Source organism: Pogona vitticeps, chromosome 11 (genome assembly GCF_051106095.1).
Source record: "Pogona vitticeps strain Pit_001003342236 chromosome 11, PviZW2.1, whole genome shotgun sequence".
NCBI lineage: Eukaryota > Metazoa > Chordata > Lepidosauria > Squamata > Agamidae > Pogona > Pogona vitticeps.
The window spans coordinates 26,337,097-26,349,799 of NC_135793.1; the positions used below are offsets into that span (position 1 = coordinate 26,337,097).

At 59.5% G+C, this 12,703-nt stretch overlaps 2 protein-coding genes across 2 annotated transcripts in view; both read right to left on the reverse strand.

The window, feature by feature from the left end:
• Positions 1 to 399: 399 nt before the first annotated feature.
• On the reverse strand, positions 400 to 6,688 carry PRPS1 (phosphoribosyl pyrophosphate synthetase 1). Its single transcript, XM_072981404.2, has 7 exons — positions 6,241 to 6,688; positions 5,776 to 5,959; positions 4,434 to 4,532; positions 3,602 to 3,726; positions 3,063 to 3,236; positions 2,371 to 2,530; positions 400 to 1,788 (listed from the first exon to the last, which is right to left on the reverse strand). Exons 1-7 carry the CDS (start codon positions 6,360 to 6,362, stop codon positions 1,696 to 1,698), a joined length of 957 nt encoding a protein of 318 aa, XP_072837505.1. The 5' UTR covers positions 6,363 to 6,688; the 3' UTR covers positions 400 to 1,695.
• Positions 6,689 to 9,639: 2,951 nt separating this feature from the next.
• FRMPD3 (FERM and PDZ domain containing 3) overlaps positions 9,640 to 12,703 on the reverse strand; it is a 45,539-nt gene continuing 42,475 nt past the window's right edge. Inside the window, exon 16 of the mRNA XM_072981403.2 lies at positions 9,640 to 12,601. Within this exon, the coding sequence (XP_072837504.2) occupies positions 9,771 to 12,601 (2,831 nt within the window). The 3' untranslated portion in view covers positions 9,640 to 9,770. The remainder of the gene's footprint in view (positions 12,602 to 12,703) is intronic.

Below are 12,703 nucleotides of genomic sequence, written 5' to 3' on the forward strand. Positions count from 1 at the left end.
TCTGTTTCTGCAGAATGTGATCCTTCAATAAACCCTGCATATTATAAAATCCATATTCTTGTCTTGGGCCTTGTTTAATTCTCTCTCCCTCCACGTATCCCAAGAGGCTTGGTTCCTGCCAGGGAAAACACACTTAAAACACAAGTGTCCCAGCACCCAAATAAAAGGGAGGACGACTCCAAAGTCAGCCTTGGCTGCTTAAAAAGCCCAGGAGGCTGGAAGCAAACTAGCTTGGGAAGGCCCTCCTTCCTGGCTTCCAGTACCCACACGTATGCATTTCCTAAAGTGTAGCAGAAACCCTGAGCCACATACGGACAGATGTGTGCGCCCACGCTTGTGTATGTGTCTACCCCCCTCCCCAGGAGAACTGCTGAACCCAGAAATAAAAAGTTCTCTCAGTTTTTAAATAAAAGTTTAATACTCCTTCACTCGGCCCGTCAATAACACCAACGCTGCAGAATCCTTCAGGTTGCCCTAAACCTTCAGCCTCTGCTTCAGGTCAGGATGGAGCAGAGGCGGCAGCTGCAGAGGCCGGAAGGGCCCAAAGCAAAGAAACAAGCACACACACACACACACGCACAGACTCACATGGCAGACAGACAGACAAAGAAGAGAACACAAGCCAAGGTTCACAGAGGAGCTGAATTGCCACTGGACCAAACCCAGGCGGGTGCATTTCGTGAGAAGGGCACCAAGCACAACCTGGGCCCAGAACCACCCACCCAGGCTTCTGCTCTGCCAGACACGGCTTACCCTCCCCTAATGTCCCCAACCTGAGTGGGCTGGTCAACACAAGGCCATTCTCTCCTCAAGTCATCTCTCTCCTGGATGAGACCAGACAGTTTGCAAAGGAAGGCAGATGCTGGGTTTGACTCTGAGCTGCTGGATGCCTTTGGCCAATGGGCCTGGGAGGGGCCCCATCTGCCTCGCGCTGTTCCTGGGAGTGTCGTGTTGCAGCTAACAAGGGACAACCAAAAAAGCACCAATAAATAAAGCCAGCCTGCCAATGCACCCAGAAAAGCACAAGGTGCACGTGCGTCGTTCCCAAGGCACCAAGGATGCAAAAACCTGCCAAAGGGACCAGAAGCTGGGGGTGGCAGAGGGCCAGAAAGGCTGCCAATCAAAACAAAGCTCCAAAGAGGAAATCCTTTAAAGGGTGGGGTGGGGGCTTGGAGACACACACCTGCCCGCCCACCCCGCTGAAATGAGATGGACACTAGGACCAAAAAAACAAAAAACAAAAACAAGAGGATCAGGAAGGCCACCCTGCGCTGGTGGGAACCAAGCGTGGCCAAGATGGGCAGAAGCAGTCGATGACTGGAGGCTTCCTGCTGCCAAGGAGGAGCCTCCCCGAACCTCATGATCCAAACGGCTGCATGCAAAATGGAATTCTCACTCCGGCACCCACCACCCGCCTCAGGTGCGGCACCTGCAGAGCCAGTTCTTAGTTCTCCGCTGGCCGGAAACAGTTCAACAATTTCACAGGACGTCTAAACTACAGAAGTGACCGCAGATGACGTGTCTACGAGTGCTTGAAACGTGACCCTCCCCAGACCCAGCTTTGGGAAGCGGAGAGGCAGAAGAGAGGAGAGCTGCGGTCAAAACGAGCAACATCTTCTACTGAAACCTTATAACAAATTTTGGTTTTTCAAAAAGCCACACAAGCAGCAGCAGCAGCACGAGCAGCCTCTACTGTTATAAAGGGACGTGGCTGAACAGGTAAGAGACAGATTCCCCGTTGTGAGTCCTCCGGATGGCCTCGGCCAGGATCATGGAGATGTCGATCACCTGGGGGAGGAAGAGGAACAAGCCATCAGGGGAAGAGGAGGGGACTGCAAACCATCCCAGGTAGAGCCCAGCCCGGAATGCGCTGCTGGGAAGGGGGATCCCAGGTGGCAGCAGGAGGGACCGCTCCTGACGTGGCTGGGGAAACTGAGAGGCAGGGAAATCCCTGGAAGACTCAGCTCCCAACAGAACTGCGTTCGCCTGCAAAAGTTCCCCAATGCTCCCATTTTGGTTGGGCCGACAGAGCTATCTTTTTCGAAACTGCCCTTGGAGTTTGGCTCCAACCCTCCCTCCAGAATGAGCAATGTTTACTCCCTATTTTCTTTCTTTTTTGAACCTTTTGAGAATTCCCACCCCTTCAACTGTAAAACATGATCTTACTTTTTCAGATGAAAATGAAAGAAATCTCCACCACCACAGTGTAATAACAAGAGAAGAACACAAAGCTACTGCGGAACAACTGTGCGTCACTTCTTTCCAAAAGCAGGCTAGGCCCATCTCTAGGGCCAGATTTCACCCATTGTTGGGTGACCCCTTTTCTGCTGCTTCTCCTCAATGGGACAGGCTTTCCACAAGCATCCCTACCTGGATTTTAGGGCAGTGCTTCATCTTTTCCTCTTGGGGGATGGTGTTTGTCACAACTACGGCCTCAAAGCAGGCACTGTTGATTCGAGTGATGGCCGGCCCAGAGAAGATCCCATGAGTGAGGATGGCGTAAACTTTGGTGGCTCCAGCTGAGAGCAGCCTGCATGGAAGCAGAGGAGGAGACCCCTACAGCAGCTCACAGGGAGAGCCTTCAGGCTTCTCTCCAGTAGGAGCCAGACATCTGGCTCAATGCGCAATGACATCAGGGTGGGCAACTTCCAGAAATGGGGAGGGGGAGGCACACCCTTCTACACCACAGGGAGGCAGGCCTTTCCCTGCCTCCCAACCCTGCAATGGAGTTTTATTTTATTCTATTTTAAATGAAAAAGCCCTCTTGCCCCCTCTAGTGGCCAATGTGGTGCTTTGCCCACTCTTGAATGATGCAAGAACTGGCCTCTTTCTCCAGGATTTGAATAAAGTCCTAAATCCATCCTGATGTTCAGGACCAAGCAAAGGTTATTCTAAGGACCACTTCAGGTAGATGGGAAGACTGGAGAGAAGAATCCAGAAAAGAATATGCAGCTCAAGAGGAAGAAGACACTTGTTCCTGCCCACAGACAGCCTCCACCCGGAAAGAAGGGGGGGGCACGTCCATTTCGAGGGCCCCTCCTTGTGGAAGAGAAGCCACTCACTTGTCTGCTGCGTGGCAGATGGTGCCACAGGTGTCTGCCATATCGTCCACCAAGATGGCCACCCTATCCTTCACATCTCCCACCAGCACCATGCGGTCGACCTCGTTGGCCTTCTTCCTCTCCTTGTGAATGAGGGCAAAATCCACATTCAGCCGATCCGCAATGGAAGTCACTCTGTGGAAAAAGCAGTGCTGAGCAGGTGCCTCCAAGGAGGGGAACGCTCCCTTCTGCTACTGCTTGCCTAGCCGTGACCACCACCATCCCGGTCACCACTGAACACCAGGGGGACGCAGGTAAACGCCATATGGAGCATTCCGTTTGTCTGGCAAGCTTTTGTTCTGCTAAATACTCCTCTTACTAAGTCTATTTAAATGCCATGGAAAGAGGAGCAGAAAACTAGTAACTTTAGGATAAACATCCTACCCCACATTTATGGCAGTGTCTGTGGCACCACTAACTAGAACATGAGAAACTCTGGCTTGCCATGGCCTTCACAGCTGCCTCATCCTCCATGCTCAGCCCTGCCTCAAACGCCTTACCTTTTGGCGCCTCCAGCATCTGGCGAGACGATGGTGCAGGTCTTCCACTCCACAATGTTCTCTTTGATCCATTTCAGGACTGCAGGCTCAGCGTAAAGATTGTCCACGGGGATGTCAAAAAAGCCCTTGGGAAGCGGGAGCAGCTGCTGAGTTCTCAACTGACACTTGGCAAATCCCACCCTCACTGCCACACTCTCTCCCACCTTGGCTTTCCATCATAAGGAGGAGAAAGGAGCAGGGGCGGGGGGGGGAAGCAAACCTGCCTACAGCTTAATTCTCTCACACCTTTCACTTGGAGCAACTAGCAAAATCAGGCACCCACAAGCAGCAGCACAGTGCCTCCTGGAACCCCGGCTTTCATGAATGACGGTGCATACACCCTAAACAAACAAGACACAAGATCCACCGGCCTCTCTGTGGATGGCTCTTTGGGTCACTGGCCTCCAAGATCCCCCTCTGCCTCACAAAGAACCGTGCCGATGGGGAGAAACCACCGCGTGGCTTAGCAAGGGCACTGCCCAGTGAAAGCCCCGACCAAATCCTCTGTCCCTGAGGGGCTCAAGGGTGAGACAACTGGGGTCCCACCCTGGGCAGGTCACGTTCATCACCCTGTGCTTAAGATGGTGTGCCGGCCAGTAGTTCAACCCTACAGGGATACCTTGTGTGCAAAAATACACATCCCACCTACTGAATTAAGCTACATGTTCCCAAATGGCAACCCCCACTCTTCCTAATAACCTGGACCAAAGAAGCTCTAATCCCACCTCTCTGGCAAGTGGCCAGCACACACACACACACACACACCGTGCCCGCCCGCCCCTGTGGTGCAAACCTGGATCTGTGAAGCATGCAGGTCCATGGTGATGATGTGGTCTGCGCCAGCCACAGAGAGCATGTTGGCCACCAGCTTTGCAGATATGGGGGCCCGGCTCTGTCAGGGAAAGCAACTCGGTTAGATTTCAGCCTCACATCCCATGGACCCAACAGCTGAACGCGCAGCTTTCAGGCACCACCTCCCTGCATGCACATGAAGGGAGACTGCCAACCCCTTGTGGAGAAGAGCTGCAGGTAGCAAAACAGGGGGCTCCCCCCGGACTCCTCTGAAGCTGCCTTTTGGACAGTTTTAAGACCACCACTGAAATGCAGATTGAGGAACCTAGGTTTTTTTACAAAATTAGTCAGCCCTTCAGGTGGCTGGATAGCTCAGTGGTTTAGGCACATGGCTGCGTGGCCAGAGACTGGGAGTTTAATTCTCCTACTGTGCCTCCTGGGTTTGGGCAAGCTGCAGAGGCTGAGCGCAAGGCTTCCGAGTCTTCTCTGCCTCGAAGACCCTGAAAAGGGTCACCATAAATCAGAACTGACTTGATAGCACATGATGATGATGATAGCCATTCCATCAGCTAAAAAGGACACTTTGGCCCTCAGCCGCAGTTTCATCAGCCAAAGGCAAGCTCTTCCTGCCAAACTAGCAGCCCGAATGTCCTTCATACGAGTGTTTATCTCAACATATCCATTCCTGATTTATCTGAGGTCTTGGATTTAGCGCCTCCCCCCACTCTTTGCAGCCTCTGTTCATTCGTCTGGCCCTGGGAAGGGAGTCCCAGCCCAGGCTGAAGCACTCACCCAGGCTGACATGCAAAGAATCAAGACCTGCCCCCTCCCCCCTCCAGACCGCTCTTCTGGATGCCTCTTGTCCCCCCACCCCTCCCCTTCCCCAGTTCCTTGGCAGCAAAGGCAAGGCAGCTGCTGAGCTGCCCCCATCCCTCACCCCACCCTCCGTGGCCCTTTCCACCCCTGGCCACTTGCGCTGCCTCCTCTATGGCTCTCGCCTTAAGCTCAGATTTCAGCTCCATGCTGGACAGGACCAGTGTTGGCAGCCAGTGGGGTGCACAATGCCAACTCGCTCTAGCTGTCAGCAGCCAGTTGACATTGCAGAGATCACACACACACACACACACACACAAACACACAGAGTCACAACCGGGACTGAAAGGAGGAGGATGAACTTGGCTGGGCGGACGGGAGCCCAGGAAGCGGCGGGTGCTGCCTGCCCCATTGCGAGCTCCCTTGAGGCCGATGGGCGGAGAGGGACGGCCACGTGGGGTGAGAGGTCAGCAGCAAGGGGCCCCTGGCCTGGAGAAGGCCGGGGCGCCCCCTGTGCCCACGGAGCCCACCTTGTCCTTCTTGTCCTGGCGGGCGTAGGGGAAGCAGGGGATGACGGCGGTGACCCTGCTGGCCGAGGCGATCTTGCAGGCGTTGATCATGATCAGCAGCTCCATCAGGTTGTCGTTGATCTCCCCGCAGCCGCTCTGCACGATGTAGACATCCTCCCCGCGGACGCTCTCGCCGATCTCCACGCTGGGAAAGGCCGGAGGGAGGGGTTGGCACCTGGCCGCCCGACCGGGGGGGGGGGCTCCGCGTGGGAGGCGGCGGGGGGGGCTCTCCGGACTACCGCTCCCAGCAGCCCCTGCGGCCAGCACGGCCGGGCTCGGGGAGGCCTCCCGTCCGCCGCCCCTGGGGCGGGGAGGGCTGCTCCCCCCCTCCCCTCCCCTCCCCGCCCTAAAGCATGCCGGGAGGCCACCCCACCCCCCCCCAAGGGCCCCAGGGGCCGCCGGGAACCGTAGTCCGCGGGCCCTCACCAGGTCTCCTGGTTGGAGAACTTCTTGGTGACGACCTTGCCGAGCTCGAGGCCGAGGCGGTCGGCGATCTTCTGCGAGAGGTCCTGGTGGGAGCTGCCGCTGAAGATCTTGATGTTGGGCATCCTGCTGGCCAGCGAGGGAGCGCCGGGAGGTGGCGGGGGGAGGAGGAGGAGGAGGGCGGCGGCGGGGGGAGCAGCAGCGGCAGCAGCAGCGGCAGCCCCGGGCCAGGCCCCGCACGGACCCCGGGAGGAGGCCGCGACCGGCCCCTCGGCCCCCCTCCTCGCCGGCCCCTCGGCGGCCGCCTCCTCCTCCGCCTCCCTGCGCCGCTCCCCTTGGCCGGCCGCCGCCCCCGCAGCCGCCGCCGCGCCGCGCTCGGGATCCAGCCGCCGCCGCGCCCTCCGCCCTCCTGGCGGCCTCGCTCGCACGAACCGGGGAGAGACCCGGGGGGGGGGCCGCCGCTACAACGCTGCCTCCGCCCGGGACGCCGCCGCCGCCGCCATCTTAGCGCCTGCCTGCCTGCCTGCCGCGCCCCCCCCCCACCCCGCGCCCCTTTTTATCACCTCGGGAGACGGCGCCGCCACGCCCCCTGGCGCCTCACCAGCGGTCACATGGCAACGACTCCCGCGAGAGGAACCGGGAGAAAGCGGGAGGGCCGAACGGGAGAGCCATTGGCTAGTGAGGCGGAGAGCGCGAGTCCTCGGCCAATGGGCGTCGCCGCCCGCCCGGGGAAGGCGGTGCCTGCGCGTTCGCCTCGTTATCGCGAGATCGGAGCCCCAGGGTTGTCCCGCGCGACCCAAGTAGAGCGGGCGGGGGCGCAGGTGGAACTTCAACAGGGGAAGCGGCGGGGGCGGTCCTTTGAGGTTTCCGAGTTCCCGAGGCCTGTTTTCACCATGCTCCCCCCGGGTGCGGATGCGGCGCCTCCTCCGCCGCCTCCTACAAGGCCCAGAGTCGCCAGGACCCCAGCGGGCGCCCCGGCGGGAGCCTGGGGTAGGCGGGTGGGCGGCCCTCCCCTGGCCAGGTAGACTCCCCCTGGCTGTGGAGGCTCCCCAGGAGGCCCTCCCAGGGCGGCGGTTTTGGAGACGCTGCCGGTGGTGCTCCTCTTAGGGCGGTGGGGCCTCTGTAGCCAAGGCGCCCCCCCCCAGCCAGGCCAGGAGCTGAGAGGGCCTGCGGGAGGGGCCAGGCGTGCAAAGGGTGCTTTTGCCCCCCCCTTCCCGCTCCCTCCCTCCTTCCTCCCCCCCACCCCACCCCACCCCCGTGGGTTTCCTGGGTCGAGGAGCGGGGATTCGAACCCAGGACTCCGGCGTCCCCCAGTCCGTGGCTCTGGTCCGCTGCCCCGCCCTGGCCGGCCCTCCTTCCACAGAGTTGGGGAGAGTTACCCCACCACCTCTTCGCCCGCACCCTCTCAGGGTACAGGAGGGACTACAACCGCATGCATCTTCCCCCAGCTGCTCTGCTGGCTTGGGATGTCCCAACACCCAGCTGGCAGGTGTCTCTGCACCAGCCCGCCTAGATTTGAGCCCCAGACCTCCTGCAGGTGAAGCAGGGTGGCTCCCCACCCCACCCTGTCATGCCCTGGTTTTGCTCTGCCCCCAACCTCCTGCAGGCCACCCCCAACAGCTCCCGGAGCACCAGGAAGCAAGCCCTTGGGAGTCTCCTGGATCTGCAGGGTGGCCCCGCTTCGTCGCTCTCTCAGTTCTGCCCATGACTCTTGCCTCTGTCCTAAGAAGCCTTCAACCTTCCTGAAAAGCTCTTGCATTTCAGCTTGCCCCTAAGTAATTCCTCAATTTATTCTTTTGGAGAAAATACAGTAGTCTTAAAGAAACCTCAAACACTTGCTTGGTATTAAGATTAATATATTTACTTTTCCTTGTTTGTGAAACAAGACATAAAGTTGTATATTTATATATATTTATATATATATATATAATTTTCATATATCTATATATAGCCTTTATTGTTATGTATACTATATACAATTTTTTTTTTAAAAAAAGGCTCCTCCATGTTCCTCAGAGGGGGGCTTACAGGGAGGTGGCCACAGGAAAGGAAAACCCTCCCCCCGCCACCGCCCACGAGCTCCTTGGCAAGCAATGGATCAGGAAGGAACCTCTCTAACCCCATGGGGTTGGGGGTAAGAGCCTTCTCCTGTGTGGACACCAGACTGGCTCTTAGGGCCACCATGGGCCTAACAGCATATTGTACCCACGGGAGGAGGTGTATTTAAAAGCACAGTGTGCATCTCTGGTATTAGTCTTTTGGTGATATTGGGGGGGGGGGGCTGAGGCAGGAAGTGATGCAAGGGCACCCTATGGTTTTTTTAAAAATTCAAACCCAAACAGAAAACTAATCCACTGTGAGGGGAGATGTAGTTGATTCTTGATCTTCCACAGTATGCAGGGGTGCTCCTTAAGCAACTGCGTGCCTCCACCTGCCTGCCTGCCTGAGGGACAGCTTTGTGGGGCTCCGTGCAGGCGCTCCAGAGAGAAACTCCAGGATCCTTCCTTGCGATATGGGCGCACTCTGCTGGTACGCTCACAGTGGCCTGGAGGCAGCAGTGGTTCAAGGCCGTCAGCGAGCACGAGGAATCTACTCCCCCTCCCAGCCCTGTTTTGGGGAGCAGGGCATGCTGCACGCCAAGTGCTCTACCTGGTTACCTTTGGTGGGTCAAGAAATGAAAGGCAGGCCTTTGAGGCACCACGGTCTCGATACATTCAGTCAGGAAAGGAATCCGGGACTCAAGGACATTTCTCTCTAGATCCACAGGCAGCCCAGTGGAAGAAGTAGTACACCGTTTGCAAGAACATGCTTCTTCTCCCTGGCACAAGGTAGCAGTGCAAACATGGGTGCTGGCACCACATCCTGCCCAATGGGCCCAAACCAGCTGTGACACTTCAGATTGAGTCGCTGAGGCCTCCCTGCCTCACAGATGGACTCCTGCCGTTGCACTGAGCTACCACTGGAGGGGACATAGATGCCTGGAATGGTGTTGAAGCTGCAAGCCTTGGAAATGCTTAGGAGATGGTAGCCCTGAATCCAACCTGCTGTGCTTTCTGGGGCATGGGCTTTGTTACTCAGCTAAGAGGGACAGGCCTTTGACTTGCTCAGACACTGAACCGGACCCTTTGGAGAGGCCAATTCTCCACCCCCAACACTCTCTCTTTTCCTTCAGCTGTGTCCAACTGGCTTGGAACTAGAAATCTGGCCATCATGTGGCTGCAGGATTTGGCCTGCTCATGGCCACATCTGTTGGTTATACTTGGGTGATTTCAGACACCCCTCTAGACAGAGCACAAGCCAGAGCCTCATGTCTTGCGTTATGCATCCAGACATGTCTAGTAGAATCACCACAAAGCCAGAATCGCTGCCTTCATCAGAGAAGGCAAGACTGAGCTTGTGTGGTGAGGGGTTCCCCCCCCCATCCTTGATGGGCAGCGGGCAGGGCTGGATGCCAACAGCTGACCCGACAGACTTGGTCCCAGCTACAAACCATGTTGCATACAGAAGCTCAGGCGCACGGTGCCTTGGCCACCTTACTTAGTCATCAGCGTCTTCAAGGAGCGTGTGAGCGTGCTCATGACAGAGGCCACCGACGGGCGGCCCAGCGGCTCAACCGCTTGCTCCCCTCTGTGACCGGCTGTTCTGGCTGTGGACTCCTCAGCTGCCCGCAGCAGAAAAGTGTAGTTCCTCACCACCTCTTCCACTTTGGCAAGCAGCGCCTGGCGCTGAGACTCTGACCGCACCACGTACACCAGCCTCACAAACGTCTCGATCAAGTTGCCCAGCACCTGGAAGCTGCTTGTGATGGCCGAGAGCATGCGGGTGGGGCTCTTGTCCACCGCAGCGACTCTGCGGCAGGAGGCTCGGAACTCCTTAAACCGGAGGGCCAGCTCCTGCTTGTATTCGATGAGCTGTGGGAGGTAAGGTTTGCCCTCCTGCACCTCGGGGTTGACGACACACTGCCGCAGGACTGTCAGGAGCTCGCTGGTGTCCAGCTGCACGGCCAAGAAGCCGTCCGGCATGGCATAGGCGCGGCCTTTCAGGGCGTGGATCTTGGCCAAGCTGCCCTCGAAGGTGGAGGTCCGCAGGTCTATCTCCTGGGTCTGGTTGTTGTCCGGGCTGCTGCAGGCCGTGGCGTCCAGGACCTGGAGCGTCCGGCTGACAACAGGGATGGCCTGGCTGTCCAGCTTCATGCCGGGCAGGATCTGCATGGGGATGGAGTACGAGAGCTCGTCCTTCTCGCTGCCGTCGTCCACCATGTCGCACTTGCGGTAGTAGAAGCAGTACCGGATAGAACAGCACTGCTCGCCTTCCTCCTCCTCCTCCTCTTCCTCCTTCTCTGGCAGCTCAGCGTGGCTTGGGTACACGTCCTCTTGGACAGGGAAGGTGCTGCTGCGGTCCTTCTGGCTGTGTCTCTCCTGCGTTGCCACTTGGACGTAGGAGGGTTCTGCCCCCCAGGCGGCCGAGGCCTCATGGGGCGGAGGTGCCTGAAGAGGGGCTTTGCTCTCCTGCTGTAAGGAGGCGGGCTGGGCAGGAGAGGGGCTCCGGTAGACGTCAGGGGCCAGAGGTGGTGGCTCCCCCTTGTCGACTTCCCCGACACTGTAGCGCCGCATCAGCTTCCGGTAGTGCGGCGCCCCCAGGCACTCCCCTCGTGAAGCGCAGGTGGCCAGGCACGAGGAGCCCCGGTCGGGCTCCGAGCGGCAGTCCCTGGACTCCAAGCTCGTGGACCGGACCCGGCGGCCTTTGGCAGGGCTCTTGGCGCCGGCACCGCTGAGGGCCTCCCCCCCTGGCGGCCTGGGGGTCTTCTCCCTCCCTCGCCGCTGGGCTTCGGGTGAGGCCCTCTGGCTGGCGGCCGGCCGGGCCCCTCGGCTCAGCCTTTTGCAGTCACAGCTGCGCCTCTGCTCCCGGGAGACGCCAGGCACTTTCTGCAGGGGGCTGGTTCTCAGCTGGCAAGCGCAGAGCGCCCCCGGGGCCGAGGGGAGCAGGTGCTCCGCTGGGGGTGGCGGGGGCTCCCCCCGGGCCCTGGGCTTGAGCAGCTCTTCCAGGAACTCCAGCTCATACTGCTTCACCTTCTGCAGCTGCGCCTGCCGCTCGTCCATCTCTTTCTTCAGCCTGGTGGGGAAGGTGGCGGAGAAAAGGTTCCGCAGGCGGAAGGAGGCCTTGGGCACTCTCGGCTTTGCTGGGAGGTCGGGCTCGAGGGCGGAGACCTCCACGACCCTCTCAGGGGTCTTCGAAGGCACGGAGGGGGCAGCCAGGCCCTCGGCCCAGGGCCCCGGCTGGACCGGCCCCTTGGGGTCCTCACCTCCAGAGCCCCAAAAGGCGCTGCCACCCCTGGCGGCTGAGCCCTCGGCCTTGAAGTCTCTGGCCCGCGATTCGTGCGGCTGCCCCCTTTCTGCTTGGCCAGGGAGGGCAGCCTGCGGCTGGCAGCCTGGGCCAGCCGCCTCCCTGCTGCCCTTCTGGACGGGCTCCCCCTCCTTCCCTGCCGGCCTCTCTGGGGCCTCCCGCTTTCTCCTGGGCGCCTGCCTTTCCTCCCCTCCTGAGGCCTGAGTGTGTGCCCCGAGAGGCTGCGGGGAGGCCTGGCCACGCTGCTTTGGAGGCCCTTGGGAGCCAGGGCTGGGTGGACTCCCGGGTGGCCACCCGGGAAGGCCACCCGGGTCACCCGCGGCTTGCCTGCCGCCCTCATTTCCTGCGGCGGTTTCGCCCAGGCTTTCTGACAGGGAAAGGGAGGCGGTGCGGCCAAGTGCTTGCTGCAGGGCTGCTGGAACGATGGCAGGCGTGATCCGGCCCTGGGAATTCAGGACTAACTTGGGGCTCGGAAGGACCTCCACCGGTCTCTTGTCCAGCCACCCCTGCACCGGTTCGTTGCTGAGGGTGGTCGTGGCAGGGGCAGGCCGCGGGGACACCTCCAGAACTGCGAGGTGGGGGCGGGTGCTCTTGGGCTCGGCCGCCAGTCTTGGCCCACCTTTGTCCTTGGGCTCGCTGAGCGGCTGGGAGGCCACCAGATGGAGAGGCAAGAGGTCGCCTGGGCCACCCGGCTGGCGAGGGTCCGGCTCGTTCCTGCCACAGCGCGGGCTGGAGTTCTGGCTGGCCGTGGCCGGCTTGGGGGAGCGGTTGTGCTCAGGATGCCGCAGGGCATAAGGCGAGGCGAGGACGGCTGGCGCGACGCAGCCTTGGAGGCGGAAGGGGTGGTCCTTCCGGGCCAGCAGGCTGTCCTTGTTGATATGCTGGGCCAGGAAGAGTGCGGCGTTCTGGTGCTGCTTCATGGCCGAGATCATCTCTGAGACGTCCGTGATCTCTGAATAGCTGGTTTCGTGGCCGGAGTCCTGCGAAGACTCTGGGGTGATGGCTGCCAGAACAATCAGCCCTGGAGAAAGAGAAGGCAAGCCGTTAGGAGACCGAAGTGGAGGGCCAGGCGGCTCAGTCCAGCCGAGGCCGGCTGTGGGATGTCTGATCCTTCTGGGCAAGG

Coding starts and splice junctions, on each gene's coding strand:
- PRPS1 (XM_072981404.2), bottom strand. CDS start 6,362: ATGCCCAACATCAAGATCTTCAGCGGCAGCTCCCACCAGGACCTCTCG. Junction 5,960..6,240: donor TTCTCCAACCAGGAGACCTG/GTGAGGGCCCGC, acceptor GGCCTTTCCCAG/CGTGGAGATCGGCGAGAGCG. Junction 3,727..4,433: donor TGCATGCTTCACAGATCCAG/GTTTGCACCACA, acceptor CCGCTTCCCAAG/GGCTTTTTTGACATCCCCGT.